Source organism: Pteronotus mesoamericanus, unplaced genomic scaffold (genome assembly GCF_021234165.1).
Source record: "Pteronotus mesoamericanus isolate MK-2021 breed Mesoamerican mustached bat unplaced genomic scaffold, CSHL_Meso_final contig_173, whole genome shotgun sequence".
Lineage (NCBI taxonomy): Eukaryota > Metazoa > Chordata > Mammalia > Chiroptera > Mormoopidae > Pteronotus > Pteronotus mesoamericanus.
In genome coordinates this window covers 503,988-530,792 of record NW_026555072.1, presented here as the reverse complement: position 1 = coordinate 530,792, position 26,805 = coordinate 503,988, and the positions used below count along the sequence as shown (strand labels likewise).

Genomic DNA, 26,805 nt, shown 5'->3' with positions numbered 1-26,805 from the left:
CAGTCTAAACCTGGTTCTCTGACAGAGGGAGAGAATGGAAAAGAGGGGAAAGGATTTGTCCTTTAGAAAACCAGAAAAGCCAGATCTCTGAAAGCAAAGCTTGGGGTACCATTTGCAAAGTTTGAGGCTCCAAATAGTTTTAAAGGAAATGGAAGGAAATACATACTGTTTTGTACCAGATACTGGGCCTGACCCTCTATGTACACAATCTCATTTGATCATCACAACTGATTTATGAGATAGCCATTATTTTCCTCCACTTTAGTGATGAAGCAATAAGAATTTATTTAGTACTGGCCATTTTATGAAGTAAAAATTCTTTTTGTCCCTTTAAAATCATGTAACTGTAAATTTTGGTGGTTGAATGACATAGGCAGTAAAATTTCAGGTATCTCATATAGCAATATTTTTGCCCATATATCTGCTAGGACAAGGAAAAGAATGGGAAAAAAATAAGCAAATGGTATTACATCAAATTTAAAAGGTTCTGTACAGCCAAAGAAACCATCATCAAAATGAAAAGAGAACCCACTGTGTGGGAGAATATATTTGTCAATAATACATCTGATAAGGGTTTAAATTCTAAAATATATAAAGAATTTATGCAACTCAACACCAAGAAGACAGACAATTCACTTAAAAATGGGCAAAGGTCCTGAACAGACATCTCTCCAAGGAGGACATACACAGGGTCCAGAGACACATGAAAAGATGCTCAACATCACGAGCCATCAGAGAGATGCAAATTAAAACCACAATGAGGTATCACCTCACACTGGTCAGAATGACCATCATTAATAAACCAGCAAACAACAAGTTCTTGAGAGGATCAGGAGAAAAGGCAACCCTAGTCCACTGTTGGTGGGAATGCAGACTGGTACAGCAACTGTGGAAAACAGCATGAAATTTCCTCAAAAAATTAAAAATGGAACTACCTTTTGATGTAGTGGTCACTGCTCGGAATATATTCTAAGAATCCCAAAACAACAATTCCAAAGAATATATGCACCCCTATTATCATAGCAGTGCTATTTACAATAGCCAAGGTTTGGAAACAGCCTAAGTGCCCATCAGTAGATGGGTAGACAAAAAATGTGGTACATTTACACAATGGATTACTACGCAGCAGTAAAAAACAAGGAATTCTTACCTTTTGTGACAGCATGGGTGGACCTTGTGACTATTATGCTAAGTGAAATAAGCCAGTGGGTGAAAGACAAATACTATATGATCTCACATATAAGTGGAATCTAATGAACAAAATAAACTAACAAGCAAAATAGAACCAGAGGCATAGAATCATGGAAAAGACTGACAGCTGTAAGAGGGGAGGGGGAAGGTGGGGACTGGTTGAAAGTAGGTGAAGAGACTAGTCAAAGAACATATATTCATGAGCCATGGACACGGACAATGGTGTGGTGATTGACTGTGGGAGTTGGGGGTGGGCTGGGTGGAGGGGGGCAAAGGGGAAAAATTGGGACAACTGTAATAGCATAAATAATAAAATATTTAAATTTAAAAAATCACATAATTGCAAATTTTGGTGGGTGAATAACTTGCTTCAGGTCACTTAGATAAAATTATACAGTCAGGCTATAAATCTCAGTTATGTCCATTTTGTGAAGGAAAAGTTATTTTACTCTAACTCTAAAAATGAGGGAACTGCAATCTTGATGGCTGAGTGTCCTGCCCAAGGTTAATAAGCTACCATATGGTGGACCAGGACTACATAGTTTTAAGAAATTACAATTGTTTTCAAATGATTCACTTTGTTTTCTCCTTTGAAAGAGAATAATGAAGCTCACCCACACAAGAACCAAGTCCTCACCTGCACTGTCGGCTTCCTGGGTTTCCAAGCATTGCCAGGTGCCAAACTGCTGTCCTCCAGGGTACTGTGCTGGGGATTATGATAGCAAGCTGAACACCGAATGCATTGGTGGTGGTGGCACCGACAGTTGTAGCAGTTTGGCATCATATTTCTCTTTCTCAAAGCAGGGCAGATTTCTCCAGAACAATAAATGCAAGGGTCATGTACTACAGCTCCCTGGACACTGCAAGAGTAAGAGCAGGTCCTGTGGTAATCAAAATCACCACAGTGCAGTGGCTTACAACACACAGATTGTTCTAGACCCTTGCTTGCAAAACATTCGGAGTAAGTAGGAGTTTCTGACTGAGGGGGTGACATGGGATGATATGATTGGTCTGTGGCATGATATGGTTGTTCTGTGGAATGATATGATTGGTCCATGGGATGGTGCCTCAATTCCCTATAGCTAGAGCTCATTGGCTGGAAGTTTTGGTCTATAGGTTTTGGTCTCTGGGTAAAAGTTTTGTTACTATGAGTGGTTAAACCTGGTAAATGAGATGTCGATAAGGATTTGCTACTCTCTTCAAAAAACTTTCTTCTGTCTGCAAAGGGCAAGAGGATGGCTTCCTCCCCAGCTTGGGCAGTAGAAGCCTTCAATTCTTTGTTATCTCCTGGGTTGGAAGAGCTTTCCATGCCTAGTGCCACATGTGACTGCAGGTTGTGCTCTGGAGACCACCTCCAATGACCTCCATGAGCTCCATGGTGAACTTTTGTTTTCTCACAGTCTGAAGAGGATGGATCAGATGCTTTCCACCAGGTGTTCAAGCCCATAGAGGACTGGCCAGGCCTCTGGCCAGGGCTTATTCGTCCCTCCAAGCCTGTCCTAGATTCATGGCTCTCAGGGGCTTTGCTGAGGCACTCTGAAGACCTAGCCCTAAGCATCACAGTCTTGTTAAAGAGTTTGTCTCTGGGGCTAGGTGGTTTTTTATACGAAGGTAGAAGAGGTGAGTTAGAGGCAGGGAGTAGAAGACTTTCTAGGGGCTCCTCAGTCTCTTCCACTGGCTCCTTAGTATCACACAGCTGTGATAAGGGACTCTTGCTTTTGTGGAGCTGGGCTTTTCTCCTCTGAATTTCATTACGCAAGTTGGTAGCAAAACGCTCACTCTTCCGCCGGTTTTCGATTGAGCGGCCCCGGGTCCCTCCATTTCGCCTACCACCCACCTGGCCACACTCCTTGAGCTCATTGTTCCCTTCTTCAGCTGCCTCTGTGATTCCGGCTACTTTAGTGGTTGAAGAACAGTCCCTGGTTTGTTGAACAAGAGAGCTGGAGGCAGAGGGCTGCTGGCTGGCCAATTCATTGCCTGCTCTGCTTATTCTGTTTGGGTCCTGGAAACCTCTTTCTGGAGGGTGTCCATCAGTTTCTTCATGGGAGGAGCTGCTTGGGTTCTGGTGCCCTGAACCCAAAGGCTTATTATCCACTGGCCTGGTCTTTCTCTCTTTGCTGGACTGGTCCTGGGTTCCCCCTGCAGGGGGACACGGATTTTTCTTCCCTGTGTGGCTGCTATGCAAAGGGGACAGAGTCCACTCGTGCCCATCCTGCCCTGTTGGGAGCTCCATCCCCTTGCTACCCCTGGTATCAAGGTGCACATGCTGCAAGTGGGATGCCAGCAGCTGTTCAGGGGCACTATGGCGATGGCCTGTGGGTCCTGTGAGGTGTGGAGGGCTGCCAAAAGAAGAAGTCTTAGATAGCTCTGCTGAAACCTTGTTGAGTGGGCTGAAATCTATGCTGGAAACTTTGTCATATGATTTTTGGAATCCAACGGCTTTGGCTGAGGCCTCTATCAGTAGGTGCTCATAGCCCTGCTGGTTGGATTCAGGAGGTTGGTTGAGCTCACAGTTTTGATGGCTCTCATTTGTCATTTGGTCTTGCCCACTGAGGCAGCAGAACCTGTTAGTGTTCCTTGGGCACAGCTCAGTGTCTAAGGTGGGTTTCTCCTTCTGTTGCAAAGAGTCCGTAGGCTCAGAAGCTCTGCGCTGCTCTCCATTGTGGAGTTGGGCTCTGGAGGCCTGAAGACTGTCTCGTCTCACTGGAGGTTGTGGTGGGCCCTTGGCAGCTTTGGCAGACCCTGAGTGGTGGACCTCCTGTGAGCGGGATGACATCTGGGAGCTGGGAGTCAGGTGGCCCCCGTTGGTGCGCTGGGTACCTCCTGAGGTCTCAGCCACATTAGGCCTGCCATTAGGGGCCTTAGTTAATCCTGGGCCTTGCATGATGCAGTCTGCAGAGGCTGGCTCCTCTGGCCTGAGGGAAAGGGCACAGTCAGAGGCATTTGAGCTTGCTGAGAAGGAGCTGTAAGCTGAGTCTCGCTGGTTGGGATACATGTTCTGGTCAATGGGCAAGAGGTGACCCTCATAGGTGGCTTGGCCTGGTTGTTCCAGGCTCTCCATGCTGCCAATGGAGCTGCTTTTTTCAGTGCTGCAATGCCGGGAGAGTGGACACCACTGCACACACACGTCACTGCAAGACAGGGCATACTGATTGGTTAGCCAAATTACCAGATCCCTTTCTCACCATGGCCAGTCCTGCCATGGGAGGAGGCAGGAAAACCCAGAGGCATCCATGCCACAAATGAGAGTGAGACAAAGCAAGAAAGGAAGTAAGGAAAACAAGGAAAGAGATAGACACTGTGTACTACAGTGATGTGGTAAAATGGAAGACAAAACAGCATATGGAAGGAGGATGGAGCAAGATCCCAAAGACTAAAAGTGTGAGGAGTCCATTGGGGGTTATGTTTTGTTTGACATCAGTGAGTCTAAAATTGCTTCTAACCTGTCACTCTCCCTAGGGAGTTAGCATGGAACTCTAGGCCAGGAGTGGCAATCACAGACTATCACCATTAGAGAGGGGCCTAAAGGGCCAATTCAATTTTGGCCAGCCTATTTTGTAAATCAGTGCTTCTGGAATTTGAGCATGCATCAGAATTACAAGGAGGGCTTGTCAAAACACAGGCTACTGTGCGTCATCACAAAAGTTTTAGGTATGGGTGAATCCTGAGAATTTTCACTTCTAACAAGTTTCCAGGTGATAATGCTGCTGTTGGTCCAGAGACCACACTTTTGAGATCCACTGGTATAAAGTGAGTCCCACAAAGGAAGTGGTTTTGAAAAGGTGACTTTTCTCAAGATCTAGCTTGTGGCCCAGTTCTAGCTTGTGGCCCAGACAAAGTTGGAATTTGGATGTCCCCTGTTTTTTCTCTTGATAATAATAATAATGACAATTTACTGAGGACCTACAATGTGCCAAGCACTTTAGAATGTCTTATTTCAAACTGAAGGCAAGAAATTATTATATGTACTTTACAACTGAGAAAACTGAAGCTTCAAGAAGTCAGGTAAACTGACAACCTCACAAAACTGTTAAAGAAGCAGGGCTGGAATTAGAACCCAGGCTTCTGTAAGTTCAATGTCTTAGCTTTTCTGCTATATCATCTGTTAAATGGGAATATAGTAATATCTGCATCAGAGGGTTGCTTTGTGGGTGAAAATATAGAATAAAAGTAAAGCTCTTGTCACAGCCCAGGCACCTAGCAAAGGTTCAATACATGGTAGCTGTTCCTCTCTTGATTGCTGTTTCTATTGCTATTGTTATCAGCATCCTCTCTACTACTAGTATTTATAGTATAGTGGCACTTGCCCATGATGCTGCCTTCATCCCCCATGTTACATAAAGCCAAACTGGGGAGACCAAGGAAAGGACTAAGGTCAGACACAATCTTGAATTTTAAGTATGATTTCCCACACAAAGACAAACTGAGCCAAGTCATGTCAGTATCTCCTGATGACTAGAAACCTAGAGGTTGCAGGCTTCACTCAGAAACGCCATAGTTAAGAAAGCCAGAGCGGAGCAGTGGCAGGAGCCCATGAAACTCTCAGGTCAGTCTCCCCTAATTCCTGTTCCTTGTGCTGCCCCTTAGCCACGCTGCTCACTTGACCTCTGGACTGGAATCCTTCAATTCCTTGTTGGCAAGGGGACATGCTGCCCATCCCACCACCCTTCCTGCTGAAAACAACCACACCCTCACTCCAACAGGAGCCAGGCTCAAAATGTGTTTCTGTATATTCTTCCAGAATAAAATTGTCTCTGCCTCAGCCCTGAGTCCATGGCTTCCAATGCCAAGTAAAATCACCAAATGGGGGCAAACTCAAACCTTAGCTTCCTTGAGCCTCCTCAACAGAAATCGCTTCTTGGAGGGATGATCTTGTGGAAGAGAAAAGATAGCAGAGGCCAACAGCTTTGCTGGCTCTGAGCTTGCTGAAATAATTGACTGCCTCTTCTTTAGGGCAGTTGTTTCAACAACAGGCTATATATACCACACTCTCTGCATTGGGAGATCCTTACCACAGGTAGACCCTGTTATTCAGGGAGGTCCCATTCTGAGGGCTTTGGCTCTGCGACAGAGCTGATGAACACTGTACGAGATTGCCAGTGAGTTACTATAAACAGGGAAGGAGCCCTGGGGGCTTCTTTCATTAAGAGACCAAGGAGATGAGGAGGAATCATGGAAAGAGACTGCAAAAGAGCAGCCAGTGAAACAGTATGAAAAGCAGGGAAATGTGGGGTCTTTCAAGTGAAGTGAGTTTAATACTTCAAGGAACATTTTCCAGAAGAAATAGGATGGACCCAAAGTCACAGAGTGAACAGCAGGCTAGGACTAGAACACAGACTGAACTCCCACTCCATTTTCCATTACAGCACTCTGGGTTCTATAACATCTAATTGGTTCTGGAGCAGAGGAGAAGGAGTGGCCACACTGTCTACCCCTTAGACCATCTTGAGAGGACAGTTGTAGACTCACCTTGTGTTGCAGCCGGAATGCCAGGACAAGCTGAAGGCTTCAGAAGGGACATGCATGGTGGTAGCTGCTTCAGGGCATCCCTCTAGCAGCTTGGCCACATGCCATGAGTGCGGCCTACTGACAGGGGCGTTTCTCCTACAGCAAAAAAGGGACAGGAAGTCAGCTTAGAGAACTAGAGCTGAAATCACTTCCCAGGCAGCTTCCGCCCCATCCCCCTCTTTCCTTAAAATAAAGTAGAATATCTTGCAAGGAGCTGGTGTGGGAAGCTTAGGGGCCCTCCTCAGCTCCCAGTACTAAAATCTCCTTCATTCCAAGAGTGATTCCTGGAGAAATGAAATGTTAGCTTTACACAGCTATTGTGTTCATAGGTATATCCCACGCATGTATAGGAATGCCAGACACACAGCAGATGCTCAATATATATTTGTAGAATGAATGAGTGCTACTGATCAATAAATAGTGACCCTACCCTAAGTTGTCTTTGAGGAAAAAAAAATCAATCTGGTCAATCTTCCCATTTTTCTCTAAGAAAGGAATAGGGCAGTGATTGAGAAGTTTGAACAAGTCAACATTGGGCTTCAAATTCTCTAATCTTTGCTTATTCATTTGATAAGCATTTTTTGTATGTTTACTGTGTATCCTCTTTGCATAGCTCTGGTGATACAGAGATCAATCGAACATAGTCTTTGCCCTTGAGAGTTATAGATCAGTGAGAAGGACAGAGTTATTAAAATAAAGAGTGGTAAAGGCCTTGACAGAGTGGAAGATAAGAAGTGAGACACCTGAATATGTAGGAAAAGAGGGGAAAAGGAGCCCCAACTCCTGAAAGGCAAAATAGAAGAGAATAGTGAAGACTGTGTACTAGCTGACAAAGGAGGCTGCTTCTCAGCAGAGTAGGGGTGAATAAAGGGAAAAGGGTCTAAGGCCAAGGCCCTGGATGCAACCACAGGGTCTGTCTTGGTGCTGAAAGCTGAAACAACTCTGGAACTGACTGGCTTATACAGGACCAAACCCTGTCCTCTGGTATATTTCACATTAATAGATTCCACCCTTGGAAAAGGGTAAAATAGTATGGGTAAGAGAACACATGGGGCATGAGTAGTGCCAGAAGATAAAGAAAAGAGTGATGACAGAGGGGCAAAGGGAGGAGGGGGGAATAATGAGGGTGGGGGAGAGGGGGAGAGAGAGAAAAGGGAGAGAGGAAGAGAAGGAAGAAAGGAGAAAGGAGGGAGGGAGGGCGACAGAGAGGGAGAGAAAGAAAGAAAGAAAGGAAGGAAAGAAGGAAGGAAGGAAGGAAGGAAGGAAGGAAGGAAGGAAGGAAGGAAGGAAGGAAGGAAGGAAGGAAGGAGGGAGGGAGGGAGGGAAGGAGGGAAGAAGAAAGAAAGAGGAAGAAAGAAAAGGAAAGGAAAAGAAAAGAAAAGAAAGGAGCCAGGTAGATGATAGAGATAAGAGGGAAAGATGATACAGAGAAATACAAATGAGAGAAAAGGAGAAAACTCTGAGAATAATTATAGAGAAATACATAGTAGAGAGAATTGAATGATGGAGACAGATGAATGACAGAGTAAGAAAAACAGATGATAAATAAGTAGATGACAGAGAGGTAAATGAATGATAACTTATTTACTAATTTATACAGTCATTTACTGTGGCAGACTCCATACTAGATACTAAGGGTGTAGAGTTGACTAAGATAAGGGCTCCTGTTTTCAAGAAGCTTGTTTTATAGTGGGGTAATTCAGCAGAAACATAGAAAATCCCTGCAGTGCAGGGCTCTGGAGGGCTAAGGCCTAAAAATGTAGTCCTGATGAGAACAGCCTTGCTGGGAAAAACATGGGTTGACTGGTAACAGGCCAGACACAGACAAGAAGGTACAAGAGAAAAGGCAGAACAAGCTGCTTGTGAAAGGTCTGGAACTCGCATACACAGGTCAGTAGCAGTGACTCAGATTTACTGAGGAGAGCCAGGTGAGGCTTCCACTTCTAACCACATTGTTCTATTATAGACTTCAGGGTGCACAGTGGGGAGGCTGAAGACTCAAGAAGGCCTTGCGGGGCGGGGTGCCTGCTCCAGAGTCTCATATACAAAACCCTGATGCTAGAAATCTCTTCAGCTGCTGTACCCAATAGTCATCCATTAACAACTATTTATAAGGCATCTCACCAGAAAAAGGATATACTACTATGGGCTGTGTACCAACTATGTATGATACCTCTGTGCACTAAGCATACCGTGGAGAACCTGGGACCTCTCTTATTTTGGGCTCTTCCTCCACATCCAGGATTTCTCAAGTTCTTCTGAGTCCAGGGTTTAAAATATAAGCAGTTATATTTTCCCCAACAGTCAAATTATTCACATTATTCACTGAGTTCTTTGGAGTCTTTTTTTATGATATCTCTCTAGCTTTGCCTCTCTCTCTCTCTCCCCATTCTCACTGAGATTATTCTACATAATCACAATTCTCCTCCACAGAACCAAGAACCCACCACTAACACCTCCTGTTCTATTCCAGGCCCTTAGCACTTTTTGTCCAAATACTCTGTCAGTCTGCCAGCTAGTCTCCCCTCATTCCATCTCCAGTCACTAGTTTTAGATCATATGTCAAACACCAACTGAATTGCAGCCCTCTCCTATTCAAGAATCTTTACTGGCTACCAATTTCTTATTCTGTCATATATCAAATGCAAACTGTATCAGACTTTCAAAGGCCTCTATAAGCTATCTTCACCCACCCAGCCCAATCCCATGCTTCTGCTCCAACCACATTCTTCAATCACCTTTATGACTTTGCTGTTGGTTTTCCAGCAGAATCTAGCACAGGCTCTGGAGCTGGACCACCTTTGTTTGAATCCTAGATTTAACACTTATTAGCTCTGTTGCTTTAGTTAGGTGACTTCACTTGTCAGAGCTCGAGTTGCCACGGTAGTAAAATGGGGATAATAGTACCTAATTAATGGGGATTATAAAAATCAAATTAGACAATGCATGCCAGCTTTTTAGAATAGGGTCTGATAAGCTCTTACCCAATTTTAGTTATTACTATGACTATTCCTTTGCCTGTAATTCCCCCCTTGCATTTTGTTAGTCTAAATTCTACCTGTTCTTTGAAGTACTGCTCAAGTACCATTTCCTTCAGGGTGCTTGCCCTTAGTAATTTAGTCCTCACAGTTTAGTCCATAATAGTATGGTTTATATTGCTCATCATTATTTCATGCATGTTAGTCTCATCCTTCCAACTATACTGAGCCAGCAGAAAATGAGACAAAAACAAGTGAGACAGGTCTAGGTTCATATCTTAACTCTACCTCTTTAGAGGTGTGATTTTTTGCAAGTCATTCAGCCCATTTGACCTTCAGTTTTCTTATCTGAAAAAGGGAACAATAATCCTTACCTGGCCAGGTTACTGTGGAGTTTAGAGGTAATATTCTCAAAGCATCTGTGACACAGCCTAATACATAGCAAGTTGCCAATAAATTGGTACTATAATAAAGGCTATCAACTCAGACTTGTCCTTGATGGTTTGAGAGTACTCCCACCCAGATTTGTCCATCCACTGTCAAAGTTCTGCTGTACCACTCCATTGCCACACTTTGAAAAATAGCTTACAAAGGCCCCCTACTCTCTCTAGGGTTCCTCCAGGAATGGGAGAAAATCCCAAAGGAGACATAAGCAAGGCATTGGAGGCTTTGGGAACACTGCAGGGGAAAAAAATCCCAGCAGAGGAACGAACTGCAGCCAGAGCTGGAGCCTTCTAGCCCTAATTTGGGAAAGGAGAGGAAATCATCTATAGAGTCTAATACTTGGTTTATAATTATTCCTGAAGAGCTCTAGACTTAGTTCACACTTACATTCCAATTCTAGCTGTGAGACTTTGGGCAAAACACATCTCTGAGTTATAGATTCTTTATATGCAAAATGGGGAAGATAACCATCCCTTACTCAGGAGTTAGTCTGGATTAAGTCCCATGCGTGAAATCATTCAGCATAGTGTCTGAAATACTATAAACTTAAAAAAATTACAATAAGAATCATTTATTGAATAATTAAGATGTGCTAGGCATTAAGTACTTTGTGTGCATTAGCTGATTCAATCTTCATTCCAACCTTATCCATAAGAGCTATTCTTCTCTTTACAGATTAGAAAACAGACACAGGGAGCTGAATTACTTTGCTAAGGGTATACAGCTAGTAACCAGCAGCTGGGAATGAGGCACAGATACTCCAGCCCTTTCTAGGATATCATACATCTGCTCCTCCCCAAAAAGCAATCTGTCTCAAAAAACTTGTATACTTGAAGCTTCTCCTAGCTATTCACTTAAGAAGCAGTCAGTAAGGAAATCAGTAGTCCTCAAGTTTAAACTATCCCTTCTTTTAGGCAGTAGGGAAGTGGGATGAGGAGAAATGAACAGAGAGGTAAGGAAATGGGAACCACTAGCCAGGCATCACCAGGCCTAGCTGTGGAGGCAACTATTCCTTACTTCTAAGGACAGCTCAGGACCAACATTAAACACATACCCTATCATTTATTACCCCAAAACTCATTTCTTAGGAAGCAAAAAGGGATACTGAAGAAAGAAAGCAGAAGTGGGGAGAGGGGCAGTAACCATGGCAACCATGGCTACTAGTTGTACGTACCAGGAAAGTTGTCCAGGGTGGGGAGATGGTTTAGGAGAGAGGTGGGTATTCAGCCAACTCAGATGCTCATCAACAGCCCCTCCAGCCAGACCCCAGGGCTTCTTTTTGCAAGTTGGAACCTCCCCTAGTTGAAAGCCATCTGCCTTCCTGTTAAGACCTGCTGAGACGAGGGGCAATCAGCCCAAGTTCCTGAGTGTGATCCAAGGAGCCCAGCCACAGTCAGGTCCCAGTTCCAAGAACAGAAGGGAGTGGAATTGAAAACAAGGTATGACCATCAGCCTGGTTGGCCCTAGATGTGGCCACAGTCTTAGTGAATGAAAGCCAGTGTTAAGGACTGGATAGGAGTGAAGACACTGCCCAAGAAACCAGCCAGCACCCTGTTGGCAAAGGGAAGGATGAAAAGCAGTTCCAGTAGCACAAACAGTCCCCCTGTTCCTTACTCCAGCCTCCTCTGAAGCCTGGCCCATCCCCTTCCACAGCTCAGAAGCCAATAAGGAAGCTGGCCCAGCCACTGCTGGAACTCAGGAAAGGAGCAAGGAAATGATGTTTGGGAAAGATAAAGCGGGTGTCTAAAAAGAATTTTTAAAAATACACGTAAGTGAGAGAGAAAAATACCCCAGACACATACACTTAAAAGAATTCCTGTGCTTCCTGGACTGAGTTGACCCCACCCAGCCATCTCCGATCCTCTGAGCCACAGAAAAGGAAGCCCAGATCAGCCAGGCCTAGTAGCCTCCAGGGCCAGAAGAGCAAATAGCACTGCAGCTGATTTTACACAGCCTGAGGCGGGGCATGTGACCTAGAGATTTTTGAAGGTGAAGGTCCTGCTGAGATACAAAGACTCACAAGCCATTCTGGGCCATATATACTTGGTCTGTGCTGCCTATGGGCAACTGAGAAGACCTAAGGAAAACTCCATTTCATCCCAGAAACTCCACCTCCATAAGAGTGGCACTCAAACTCAGCATCCCTGGCTCTGCCATGACTTTGCTCTGACTTCTGACAACTTACTCCTCCTCTCTGAGTCTCTGTTTCCTCTCTGCAAAATAAAACATTGGACTCCATCATCACAAACAACCCTTCCGGCTATGGCATGCTATGATGTAATAGTCCTAGGCCCCGGGCTGAGGCTTCAAATGGTGTCCTCACTTATCTGTGCAATAGCCAGAACCCAGAATAGCCCCACATGTGTTTGTTGCACACTCTAAGTCCAGACTCAGGCATCAGAATTTAATTTCTCTTGGGGATATAGAGTTGGGGATTTCCCTTCATAATCGTCCTGATCCCCACTCTAGTTTCCTTTGGCCTCTGGCCCCAATTCCAGCAAATTCTGGCTCCTCAAAGGGCTTACGTGAGTTCCCACAGGACAAGAAATATGCTAGGGCCTTTCCTCTCAGGGGAAATCATGCCCAGAAGCTAGAGGTCATTTCCCCTCTCTCCTCTCTGTACCTCCTAGGGAAGTCAGGGTTGATGTTTATTTATTCTACAAAAGTCAGGTACCATTCAAGTAAGTCCATAGGCTCTCCTTTGGTAGTTACAAAAATGGTATAGAAAAAGTTTGGGGATTTTTGTGGGCATATTGGTCTGGCGGGAGCCTCCACTTTACCACTGACGAGTTGTTTTACCTTGAGTATGTCACAGAACCTTAATTTACTCACCTCCAGACATTCAATAAATGGTATCTGTTATTACTATTATATTCTACCAAAAATAGTAATAGGCAAGATACCATTAGTAGCAAGAAAAATAACTTCTTCAATCCAAATGAAGATGAAAGAGAAAGGACTAGTTAAGAGAAGGTTCAGAAGCCAAACCTAGTACTCTAGAAGAGAGCTTCTCAAACTTTAGTGGGCATACTCATTGCCTTGGCATCTTGTTAACATGCAAATTCTAATTCAGAAGGTCTAGAGTGAGCTCTAGATTCTGACCTTCTAACAAACTCTATAGTAATGCTGATGCTATGGGTATGATAACTAGACTTTGACAATACACTAGGGAATACAAAACCATTAATAGTACATTAGGGAAAAAACCCTGGCCTGAAAATAAACAAACAAAAAACCATCAGAATAAACACTCTCCTCATGTCATTACTCAGGCCTGGGTGTCCAGCTTTCCCTAAATTTCTGGTCACCAAGCACATTCACCCTTCCACTCAGTAACCAAGGCCTTAAAAGTGCTTCCCTAATGAGGCTTACTGATTCCCACTTTCTAACAAAGTAAAGAACAATGAGTTGATAGCAGCCTGGCCCTGTCAGTGGCCAGGTGAGGCTATGGAAATTATGACTAGAAGCACAAGCATGTTCATAGGACTGGCTTGGGTAGGGACGCAGGTGGAAGTATGATTTGGGTAGTCACCAGATGAGTTGATAGAATAAGCAGGTGGACACAGACAGCATATACTTGAGAAATTCTTGGGCAAGGAAAGAGAGGAATGTGAGCAGTTTGGCTATTATGGGATTAGGGAAAGAGACTGAGAGATGGGGTGTGGATAAAGGGAGCACCCTCTCATTTAGCAGAGCTGAGTTCCAGATAACATGACCAAGTATAACTTCCTAGGTAGGTAAAGATGACTGCTTCTTTCCAAGCAGTTGGACAATAAGAAGTGAGTGTGGGTTCATTGGGGTGAGGGCACATGCAGGCAGAAGTAGCAGATAAGGCAGAAGCTAACTCCCAGGAGTCTTTGTAAAGATTGTTGGGGGAGGTAGGAGGATAGAGGAGGACCAATTCTGGAAGGAGTCAATCTCTAGCTGTATTGGTGGGCTGTCACCCTAATATCTTCAGACAGTACTAAACATCTCTGATCCTGGCTCCTAGCAGACCCCTCAGGACATATTTAGAGGGGGCAGGTAAGGAGAAAGAGAAATATAACCACGACTCTGCCATACCCTAGGGCAAGAAGGAAAATATGGCCCCTATTGTTTGGGGTTGTGTTTAGCCAGAGGTCTGGGCCATAACCTATTGTAGGCTCTTTCCCCTTTTGAAAGTGTTTAGATAAGGAGAAGCACAAAAGAGCATCCTTGATTGCCTCTGTTTACTCTTTGTGACTCGTTCATCCTCTCACAACAGCACATTCCCCATGTCCTGCATGAAGGAGTCCAAGCTCATTCTGGCTGGCTTAGCAGGAAGGGAAGCCCATATACCAACCGGCGGACAGAACAATGCATGGCGTGTTTATCTGACAGAAGAGGGGGAAACCTGCTTGACCACCAGGGATGGACACAAAGCTACAATGGCCCACTCACTCCTCATTGTTAGCTGAGGGACCTTGAAGCCTGGTGATCCAGAGATCCTTACTACAGACCCAACCAAGGAAGAATAGGTATGTGAATGTGTTTAAATGCAAATGTCTATGTGTGTATGTGTATTTGTGTGTATGATTATGTATTTCTGTAAATGTATATATATATATGTGTGTGTGTGTGTGTGTGTGTGTATGTGTGTGCACATGTATCTCTGTGTATGTGTGTGTTTGTATGTATAATTTTAAAGAGAAATTTTAGGACAATGGCTTGCTTTTCAGTCTGGGAAAGTTATAATCTAAGTCAAGTGAGATGTGAATACTTTATGCAGATGAAGCTTTTGTTACACAGTTCTGCATCCCTACCTTTCCCACCTTTTCCACCTCCCCTAAATTATCTAAATAGCCAGGTCAAGATCTTTCATATAAATCTGCTGGGTACCCATCTCCACCCTCAACCTCAGTATCCACCTCTGGCCAAAAGAAACCTAGGGAAATGGATAAGAAATGAAGGAAATGTTGGGGTGGAAATAAAGACTCCCCCAGATGCTGTGGTATGTGTCAGGGGGTGCCTTTTGGCTTTCTAGGTAAAGAGTGATAGCTTCATCTGGTTAATGCCTTTACATTTGACCTCTGTTTTCATTTCTCCATTTTCACATTGGAATCTGTAAAACATGGGGACACCTCTTTTTCTAAAGAAGGTTGGAAGTCCACAACCATATGCAGGTTTTGGGAGAGTTTTGCAAATATTAAGGGCTAGAAAAAGCTTAAGAGTTTAGAAAAACAATGCTTGGAATTCTCTTTCAAAGTGGGCTAGGGAGCATATCCTGGTTTTTCTATGGATAGTCTGATAAAACATACATATCAAAGACTTTTTTTGTCAATTATCCCAAAAGCAATGAGGTGAATGGTGCATATATCACAGCTTCTAGAAGCAAGGGGAGCTAGTAAAAAACTGAATAATGAAAGAGGGCTTTTCTTTCTTTCTTGTATATACAAAAGCTAAGGGTGCAACTCCAGAGGACTGATGAGGGCTGATGAGGAGAGCATAGGGAAAATGAAACAGTTTCACGGAGAAGCATCTGTACAGTCAGCTTCACTGTGATGCTCAATTTCCTATACTAATACTAAGAGTGATAAAGAAGAGGGAGGATTCTTGCCCTCCAGCTCTGGTTTCTAGCAGAAATGTGTATAGCATCCCTTGGGAAGGAGGTTACAAGAATCATACAAGATTCACTTACTTCTCCCTTTAACTCAAATATCTCTCATCTCAAACTCATTATTGGAGATACCACTTTTCTGGGAAAAGATGGAATCCCCAAAGCTTTCCCCAAAGTCAAGTCTCAAAGCCCTTAGAATTACTTCTGGTTGCCCACACTACCTAAGACATGAAACACTAGGACAATAACTAACAATAGCCAGAACGCCAATAGAACCAAGAATACCTACTCACTCTGCTTTGTGCAAACATGACAACAAGGAAGTGCCAATGCTCAGCAGTATTGGTAGATGAGGTTGGGGAAGTGCCAAGGCCAGATCGTGAAGTTTTCCAAAGTCAAGTTAAGTAGTTTACATTTTATTCTCAGTGCAGTTAGTAGCTAATGGGGGTTGTTAAGCAGGGCACTACCACAATCTAAGTTTTATAAAGATCTCACTTGGTTGATGTATTTAGGTAAGAAAAGAGTAGAAGCTGGGGAATCAGTTTAAAAAGCTCTTATAGATAAGAGATAATGGTGGTTTGTTCAGGGAAGAAGCAGTAGGGGTAGAGAAAAGAGGTTTGATTATCTATCCTGAAGAGGTAGAGCTGACAGTTATTTGTTAATGGACTGAATATGGAGAGCAAGGGAAAAAGAAGGATAAACCATGACATTTGGGTCATTTGGCATCTGTTCCTTCTTAGCACAGAATTTGTTCTGAAACTGAGTCATTAGTAGTTCTAAAAATATGTTCGCAGTTTTCACTACTCTTTTATTTCAGCATTTATGGAGCTTCTGTCTGCATTTAAGGTGCTCGGAGAGGTACTACTATGGAACACACCAAAACCAAAAAAATATATAATCTCTGTGCTCAAGGAATTTACAGTGTGATAGGAAGGTGAATAAAAATACCTAAGTAACCATTAAACAGGATAGAATGTCCTGTCATAAAGGAAACAATAACAAAATGAGAGTTAAATAAAAGAGAAAGCATAGGGGTGAATCAAAGATTTTACAGAGACTCTGAGCTAATTTTTGAAGACTCAGTACCATTTCAACTGGAGAATACTAGAGGAGAAGTTATGCCAGGTTTTGTATAAACAAGAGTGGGAAAAGCAGGAATATGCTGCAGGGAGGACACACAATTTCTATAAGGCACATAGGAAGTAAAATAAGAATGATGCAAGGACATGGTGGACCTTAACTATCAGGGTAAAGCATTTCATTTAAATAATCCAATAGGCAAGAGAGAGAGGCTTTGGAAGTTCCAGGCTAGGAGAGCAACATGGTAAAAGCAGTATTTTAAAAGATTATTCTTGTAGTCACATGCAGGGCGAGTTATGTGGCTAAATACTGAAAACATAGAGAAGTGAGTAGGCTAGCGCAATACACACAAAAAGTAGAACTAGATCAATGACAGTGGGGATGGAGAAAAAGTGAATAATGTAATAGAAGACATGTAAGACAGAATCAACAGGGTTGGACTACTAATTAAATATGGAGGAAAGAGAAGAATTAAGATGACTGAAATACTTACAAGAATGGTGGTATCACTAATCTAGATAGGGAAGTTGAAAGTAGGAGCTGGCTTCAGGAGACATGAGTTTGATTTTAGATACAAGTTTGTTTGTTATGCTGTCAAATTATGTGAATAGGCATGCCCAGAAATAAGTCTCACATCTGGGCTGCAGTGCTAGCGAGAGGTTAAAGAAAGATATGTCCATGCTGTCATTATCCAGAAAGGAGGCAGCCAAGGCTGTTGCAGTGGATGTGACTGCCCATAGTACATGTGTGCAAAGGAAAGATGGTGGATGACAGATCTCTATGTAACAGATATAGTTCAGGTGGGAGAGAAAGAAGAATTAATCAAAGGCAAAACAAATGAAAAGCCATTTTCAATGATATTAGCAATAAAGTTTTTAAAATAATGTTAGTAAAGTTGCAGGGAAATGGGTATTCTTATACATTGCTGGGTGCCAATGGATATAGATACACTTTTGCTAGACAGAAATTTGTCATATGTTATCAAGAGACAAAAAATGTTCCCACTGTGCTTGCCTCAGCCAGCATATTCTAAAATTGAAATAATACAGAGAAGATTAGCATGACCCCTGCACAAGAAAGGCATGCAAATTTGTGAAGTGCTCCATATTTTCTTCTGGACTTAGACATCAGTGATCGTCATACAACCTTGTGAATATACTAAAATCCACTGAATCACATACTTTAAAGTAAATAATTTTATGGTATGTAAATTATGTTTTTAAAAAGGTTCCTATCCGATGCAGGACAACCTGAAATATCAACTTAATCATATATTACATTGGTAGAGAGATATATACATTTGTTTCTAGAATACTCATTATATTTCATTGATCTATTTGATTATTTCTGTGCTGGTGTCATGCTGTTTTAATTGCTGAGACTTTGTAATGGTTTTAATTTTTTAATATTTTATAATTGACTTTGACCTGTAAAAAATAAATAAAATCAATCTGAAAGAAAGAAAGAAAGAAAGAAAGAAAAGAAAGAAAGAAAGAAAGAAAGAAAGAAAGAAAGAAAGAAAGAAAGAAAGAAAGAAACTCCTACCTTTTGCGACAACATGGATGGAACTGGAGAGTATTATGCTAAGTGAACTAAGCCAGTTGGTGAAAGACAAATACCATATGATCTCACCTATAAGTGGAATCTATTCAACAAAATAAACTAACGAACAAAATAAACCACAAACATGGAAACATGGAGCAGACTGAAAGTGACCAGAGGGGATGGGGAAAGAGGACAATGGGGGAAAAAAAGGGAAGGGACTAGACAAAGAACATGTACGAATGACCCATGGACATGGACAACAGAGTGGGAATTGACTGTAGGAAGGGGGTTGGGGGTGGGATGGGTGGAGGGGCCAAAGGGGGAAAAATTGAGACAACTGTAATAGAAAAAACATGACTTAAATTTTTTTTTAAAAACCCTGGAAAATAAATAAATAAATAACCCCAACCCCCAATAAAAGGTTCCTATCCCTTGATCCAGTTTTGTACTCCTAGGAGTCTGTCCTAAGAGAACAATTAGAGATGCACACATTGATTTATATACATGAAGTGCCATCCACTGCAGGGTTATTTATAATGGTAAAATAAGGTATATTGTAAGCATCCAACATTTAGGAACAGTTAGGTGAAAAATTATACATCTACATGAAGCAATAATATTCTGCCATTAAAAACCACGCTTTTGAAGACTACTTAATGATCTTGGAAAAGGCTCACAATATAATCCTAAGTGAAAGAAAAACTGTATACAAACCTGTACTTAATACTAGTCCAATTTAAAAATATATATTCATGTACTTACATATTTATATACAAGCATACTCATATTAAAAGTCTGGATGAAAATGCACTATCTTACCACTAGGTGTTTATATCTGTGTGGCAGAATTAACAGTGATTTTTATTTTTTTACACTGATTTAAAATTTTGAAATTTTCTACACTACACATGCATTAATTTTGAATGAGAAAATGTTTCCAAAGAAAAAGGACACCATTCTACATAGACATATCATGTACTGTGGCAACTGTCAGAACTGTCTAGAAGTTAGGAATTGCAATTATACTTGTACTTCCATTTAACTATTTCAAACATGTAGATTTTCTCCTTAGGGAGATCACCCTACAGCTCACCAACCTAGCAAGATGATTTCCCCAATAAATGCTTTTCTGCTTAGCAGTGGATTCCTCTGTTTATTCTACTAATTTAAAAAAAAAAAACCCCATCTGACAGTTTTTACCTCAATATTAGTACTGAGAGTTGTTCTTTGCTGTGAGAGACTGCCAGGGCTGGAAAAACAAGAAGCAAATTGAGGGGAGACAGGCAGAGGAAAAGGGAGGTCAAATCAAAGTCAGCATCAAGGCTGTGCCCAATGAATTGAAAAAAAAATTTTTTGCTACTCAGGGCCTTCTTGGTTTTAGTTTCTTTCTGGGTGCCTGTTGGACTTGGTCCAGACAAAGCTGGGTGGAGAGGGGACAAAACACAGGGAAATCTGGTGGGCAGGTGGTGGCAGCAAGTACCATTTGTGAAGCCATCTAACTGCTAATATTTGTACACCGTGTTTACACTTCACAAAGAACTTTCACAAACACCATTACATTTAATCCTTACTACAATCTTATAAACTCTACTTTAGAAAAGAAGAAACTCAGGTTCAGAGAAGTGAAGTAAATCATATAAGGCTTGAATCCAAGTTCTTTGCTTCTAAGTTCTTGTGAATCAAAGACTCTGGGAGTGGGGTCCAGCAATCTGAATTTTAACAATCCCTCCAAGTGATTCTGATGCATGCTCAAGTTTGAGATCCATCACTCTAAAAAATGCTGCCATACATTTAAAAACAGATTTTCATATGGTTTCTTTAAAATACTGGCTGCTGCTTTGACTTATGTGGGGTCTTGTCTTCTAAGGCAGGCTGGGAGCCTCCCTTCAACTGTCAGTGGCTTTTTACATAATAGAGAGAAGCCGCTTGAATAGAATTTAGGCTCCAGGGGCAGGAACGTACTACTTCATGGTGAGGAAGTTCCCAGAACAAAGAGGGCAATTCCCAGGTCACAGTTTCCCTTTCTGGGGGAAGATATGAGCTGGCAAGTAGGTGCCATATAGCTGCATCCCTTTTGGAGGTTCTCTTAATATATTTTCGCATGGTTCCACAGTGTTCTACATAAGCCCCTGAGAAATTCCCTGTTCTTATATATTTATATTTACAAACCTCTAGTTCATCAGGCTTTTAATTTCCTTTGTTTTCAGTTAGATTATTAAAAGGATTTTGAAGCAATAGTTTAAAGAAAATGCAGAATTGAAATTAATGATTTCTCTTCTAAGGAACATGGATTGCCCTACTCCAGCTTCCCCAACCCACTACCTATCCAGTTTCTTTACTGCAGGTAACTGTTCTCATTCTCTCTCTCTCTCTCTCTCTCTCTCTCTCTCTCTCTCTCTCACACACACACACACACACACACACACACACAAAACACACACACTCAATCATATACACTCTTTCCCTTTGGGATGGAGAAAAATTAAACAGCTGTTTTTTTTTAAACTTGGACTAAACTTAAATTGGATTTTAAATTTTGTCAAGGTGATGTTTGTAAAATTGAAACAGAACCCATACATGGATATTGATTTAATTTAAAAATGTTAAAGCCAAAAGACAAAATTGTGTAATAAAAATTATGAAGTATTCAAAATTCTAGGAGTGAACAGAATTTGTTATGTATCCCCTTCTTCACATGTACTAGCACTGAGTTCATTCATTTATTTAGTGATTGAAAGATTGGTTTATTTGTTAGTTATTGAGAGCCAAGCAAGCACTGTTCAAGGTGCTAGGGCAAAGCAATGAATAAAACAGACAAGACCTCAGTTCTCATGGGGCTCAACTCAATAAATATATGTCAGGTAATGTTAAGTGCTATGAAGACAGAGAAAGCAGAGTAAATGGTAGACTGAGTGACAGGGATATGTGGGGCCAATGCTATTAAACGACTTGGTCAGGGAAGGCCTCTGTTAGGAGGTGATATTTGAGCAGTGACTTAAATGAAGTCAGGGAAGGAGCCAGGTGAATATCTGAAGGAAAAATATTGTAAGCAGGGGTGTTAGCAAGGGCAATGGACTGAGACAGAATCATCTTACCATAACCCAAGAACAGCATAAAAACCAATGTGGCTAGAATGGGGTAAGTAAAACAAAGAATGGTAGGAAGTAAATTTGGGGAAGAAGGCCAGGGCCAAGTAATTGGGTTACTGTAAGGACTCTGAATTTAATTTTAAGAGTGATGGAAGTAAACTCTGTGTCTAGTAGGTGCTAAGGAGTTTAAAATGTATGCACTATGATTCTTGCCCTCAAGAAACTTTTAATATATTTCAGGAAGTAATTCAAAATTACAGGAGACTTGAGAAGGGGAGGGTATTCTTGTCTCAAGTACACTTGTTTCTAATTTTAATGAGCCATTTTTAGTAGAAAGGAACCATAAAGGAGAAAAAGGCTTGCCTACTATGCCATTTTGAAAAGATTCTTCCACCTCAGACTTCGAGCCAAGATGGAGGTGTAGGTAGATGCACTTTGCCTCCTCAAACAACCAAAAGAAGGACAACAAATTTAACCACAGAAAAACAACCAGAACTGCCAAAAAAATTGAACTGTATGGAAGTACAACAACCAAGGAGTTAAAGAACAAACATCAGGACTGGAAGGAGGGGAAATTGAGGGGAGAGAAGATGGCAGAGGAGTGAAAGGGAGTCATGCTGACCACCTCCTCCCAAGACCAAACTGTAATTGCAACTAAATAGTAGAGTAATCACCTGGAAAGCAGTGGAGCGATAGTGGGAGAGGAGGCTTGGTGCCGCGGACAGGGGATTCAACTCTCACACATCCCAACGGGTGCGAAGTGCGGTCGAGGCTCAAGAGGGTGGGTTGGGTGCCCACGGGCACTGGCACCAGAGGTACATTGAAATGGCCAGTTAGCTTCCCCCGAGAAGAACGGGGTCTGAATCATAAACAGGGACTCCTAAACTACAGCAGCTAAAACCAAGAAAATACAAACAAAACGCAACCCTGAAAAGCTTAGGGGGGCTCTCTACCAGAGACAGGTGGCTGGGGATGCAAAGAGATATTTAAAGAGCCAACGCAAAAGTTGCAGTGGCAGCCACCCTCCTTGATCTCTTGGCAGAGGCGGCAGCAGGGTGGGCTGGTGCCTGGAAAAAGACTGGTGAGGAAAACTTTGTGAAGAGAACTGAAACGGCGGCCGGTGGAGCCCCGGTGATGATGCACCTCCCACTCTGCAGCCCCCATCTCACTAAGGCATAAGGGAATCAATTAACCTGCCTTTTGCACGCTCGACATACAGCTTGTACGTGTGTGAGCTGCGGGGCTGAGTGCAGACTGGCTGGGAGAGCCTTGAGGAGAGACTGGAGACGGAGGCATTGGGGAAAGAATGAGAGGAGGAACTGGGGAGTCCCGACTCCATCCATGTTCTGCAGTCTCCATTGTGGGCTGGAACGGCGGGACCCCAAAGAGGCAGAAGTGGGGTGCACATGAACCAAACTGCCTGTGATTGAAACGCAGTCCACACAGGGGGTGGATCCTTGGCCAAAGCGGTCACAGAACTGCCCAGAGGCCCCTGAGGAGAGTCTGGAAACGGAGGCATTGGGGAAAGAACGGGAGGAGGAACCAGGGAACTCGGACTCCCTCCCCTTTCCATAGTCTCCATTGTGGGCTGGAAAGGCACGCCACCAAAGAGGCAGAAGAGGGGCGCGCAAGAACCAGACTGCCTGCGATTGAAATGCAGGCCGCACAGGTGGTGGATGCTTGGCCGAAGGGGTCACAGAACTGCCCAGAGACCCCTGAGGAGAGACTAGAAACACAGGCATTGGGGAAAGAATGGGAGGAGGAACCGGGGAGTCCCGACTCCTTCTCCTTGCTGTAGTCTCCATTGCGCAGGAAGAGGCCACACCCCCAAAGAGCCAAAAGCCGAAAAGCACACATAGACACCCCAAAAACACCCTGTGGAGGCGCGCACACTTGCGCTGAGTGACCGGCGAGGGTTGGCAAGCATGTGTGTGACATGCGTGGGCTGGTGATCGCTTGCACGAGCCGGCAAGTCCTCCCACAGATTGGCACCACTACGGCCTGCGAGGGAGTACACAGAGCGGCGAGGGCAGGTGTAAACTGACCCGCCTGCCCGCGATTGCAGAGCAGCCCACAAAATTAGTAGAGCTGCTCAGAGTCCCTGGAGGAGAGACCAGAGACAGGATTAACCAGAGAGTCTTGGAGCTGACTTCCTCCCATTTCCGTAATCCCCATTTGGCAAGGGCAAGCAATGCACCCAAAGAGCCCAAAGTGGGGAAAATACACAATAGAAGACCCTAAACTGACCAGTGCCCCGGAGCTCGCCAGCCAGGGGGGACACATGAGTACGCAAGGTCGCGAATAAGCCCCCTGGTCTGGGGCAAGAACATGCGGGCCCAGGCAGGCGGGGGATCCTGCCAAGCTGGGAGTGTGCTCAAGGAGCCCGCGTGAGAGTGCAGAGAGATCCAAAAAATAGCCCAGCCCTGACCGAAGGGGTCACAGAGCTGCTCAAAGCAGGAGTCAGACACAGACAGTAGACTCCTGGAAGGCTTAAACAAACAACCCAAGGTGCTATAGGGTCAACAACTGACATCACCAGAGGCAGGCCCAGAAAGAAAAGTAAAGGACAAAAATACTTAACAGACTCTCACAAAAATGGGAAGAAAAAGAAGTTCCCCCCAAATGAATGGAAAAGGGGACTCCCCACAGAGAGAGCTAAATGAAATAGAGGCAAGGGAACGATCAGATACTGAAATCAAAACAATGGTTCTAAGGAAGCTCAATGGGCTCAGCCAGTTCAAAGAGAACTATGAGAAACTGCAGAGAAACTATCAGGATCTTACAGCAAACTATATCAGCCTGGAAAAGGACATAGAAACTATCAAGAAGACACAAGAGGATATGAAGAATACCATTGCTAAATTGAAGAACACAGTAAAAGGAATCCAAAGCAGGCTGGATGAAGCCGAGGATCGAATCAGTGAAATGGAGGACAAGGTAGAAAGAAGCTCCCAGAAAGAACAAGAAATGGAAAAACGGCTCTAAAAGAATGAAGAGGCATTTAGGGAAATGCAATAATATCCGTATAATAGGGATACCGGAAGGAGAAAAAGAGGAGCAAGGGATAGAGAACCTCCTTGAAAAAGTAATGATGGAAAATTTCCCTAATTTGAGGAGAGAAAGGCTCTCATGGATCCAGGAGGCACAGAGGACCCCACTCAAGAGGGACTCAAAGAGGTCCACTCCAAGACACATCATCATTAAAATGGCAAATGTCAAAGACAAAGAGAGAATCCTCAAGGCAGCAAGGGATAAGGAGAAAGTAACATACAAGGGGGCCCCGATACACCTAGGAGCTGACTTCTCAACAGAAACACTACAAGCCAGAAGGGAATGGCAACAAATATTCCAAGCCATGAAAGTCAAGGGCCTACAGCCAAGGCTGCTCTACCCAGCAAGACTCTCAATTAAAATAGAAGGGGAAATAAGGAATTTCCCAGACAAAAGAAGACTAAAAGAATACATCTCTACCAAACCAGCACTTCAACATATGCTAAGGGGACTGATTTAAGCAGATGAAGGAAAAGAATGAGAGAGAGAGGAACACAGGTACAAAGAGAAAAGATGAGTAAGTTTCTATTAGTAATATCTCTCAATGTGAATGGACTAAATGCCCCAATCAAAAGACACAGGGTAGCTGAATGGATAAGAAAACATGACCCACACATATGCTGCCTACAAGAGACCCACCTCAGAGCCAGAGACCTACACATATTGGAAGTAAAGGGATGGAAAAAAATATTCCAAGTAAATGGGCATGAGAAAAAGGCCGGGGTTGCCACACTTGTATCAGACAAAGTAGATTTCAAAACAAAGGCCATAAAGAGAGACCCAGAGGGGCACTTTATAATACTTAAAGGAAGAATCTATCAAGAAGACATCAACATGTAAACTTATATGCTCCCAATATAGGAGCCCCCAAGTTTATAAGGAAATTGTTGGATGACTTCTGAAAAGATATAGACAGCAACACACTGATAGTAGGGGATTTCAACACCCAACTGTCAAAAATGGACAGATCTTCCAAACAAAACATTAAGAAACATATTGTGGCACTAAATGACACACTGAATCAAAGAGACTTAACTGACATATATAGAACCTTACATCCCAAAGAAGAAAAATACACATTCTTTTCAAATGCTCATGGCAGTTTTTCAAAGATAGACCACATGATAGGACACAAAGCAAACCTCAGCAAATTCAGGAAAATTGAAATATTACCAAACTTTTTCTTGGACCACAAGGGCTTGAAACTGGAAATCAACCTCAAAGAGAAACTTCAAAAACTTGCAAACTCATGGAGACTGAACAGTACACTATTAAAAAATGAATGGGTCAATAATGAGATAAGAGAAGAAATCAAGAAGTGTCTGGAAAGAAATGAAAATGAACAGACAACAGTCCAAAACCTATGGGACACAGCAAAGGCGGTCCTGAGAGGGAAGTTCATAGCAATACAGGCTTACCTAAAAAACATAGAAACATTTCAAATAAAAGACCTAACACTACAACTTCAAGAACTAGACAAACAACAACAAATAAATCCCAGAGCAAGTGGAAGGAAGGAAATAGTCAAGATTAGAGCAGAACTGAATGACATAGAGACGAAAAGAACAATTCAGAGGATCAACCAATCCAGAAGCTGGTTCTTTGAAAAGATAAATAAAATTGACAAGGCTTTAAGCAGATTCATCAAGAAAAAATGGGAGAGGACCCAAATTAATAATATCAGAAATGAAAGAGGAGAAATAACAACTGATAGCACAGAAATACAAATGATCGTCAGAAACTACTATCAACAATTATATGCCAGGAAATTTGAAAATCTTGATGAAATGGACAAATTTTTAGAAAAGTATAATCTTTCAACACTGAAGGAGGAAGAAACAGAAAGGTTGACCAGACCGATTACAGCTGGAGAAATTGAAGCAGTAATCAAGAAACTCCCGGCAAACAAAAGCCCAGGGCCGGACGGTTTCACAGGAGAATTTTACAAAACATTTAAGGAAGAGCTAACACCTGTCCTTCTCAGACTATTCCAAAAAATCCAACAGGAGGGAAGACTCCCAGACTCTTTCTATGAGGCCAGCATCACCCTGATCCCAAAACCAGATCAAGACCCTACAAACAAAGAAAACTACAGGCCAATTTCGCTGATGAACATAGATGCTAAAATCCTCCACAAAATATTGGCAAACCGCATCCAGCAATACATTAAAAAGATTATCAACCACGATCAAGTGGGATTCATCCCAGGCATGCAGGGATGGTTCAATATACGCAAATCAGTAAACGTGATACATCACATAAATAAAAGACAAGACAAAAACGACATGATCATTCGATAGATGCAGAAAAAGCATTCGATTAGGTACAGCACCCATTTATGACC

General features: G+C 42.8%; 1 protein-coding gene and 1 non-coding gene across 2 annotated transcripts in view; one reads left to right on the top strand and one right to left on the bottom strand.

Annotated features, from left to right (window-relative positions):
* SHROOM4 (shroom family member 4) overlaps positions 1-26,805 on the bottom strand; it is a 153,196-nt gene that overhangs the window by 47,182 nt on the left and 79,209 nt on the right. Inside the window, exons 3-6 of the mRNA XM_054566313.1 lie at positions 12,234-12,334; positions 11,296-11,452; positions 6,661-6,795; positions 1,829-4,322 (exon numbers count right to left, since the gene is read on the bottom strand). Of these exons, the coding sequence (XP_054422288.1) occupies positions 1,829-4,322; positions 6,661-6,795; positions 11,296-11,452; positions 12,234-12,334 (2,887 nt within the window). The remainder of the gene's footprint in view (positions 1-1,828; positions 4,323-6,660; positions 6,796-11,295; positions 11,453-12,233; positions 12,335-26,805) is intronic.
* On the top strand, positions 17,785-17,888 carry LOC129065301 (U6 spliceosomal RNA). Its single transcript, XR_008528566.1, has one exon. It is a non-coding gene; the product is annotated as a U6 spliceosomal RNA (small nuclear RNA).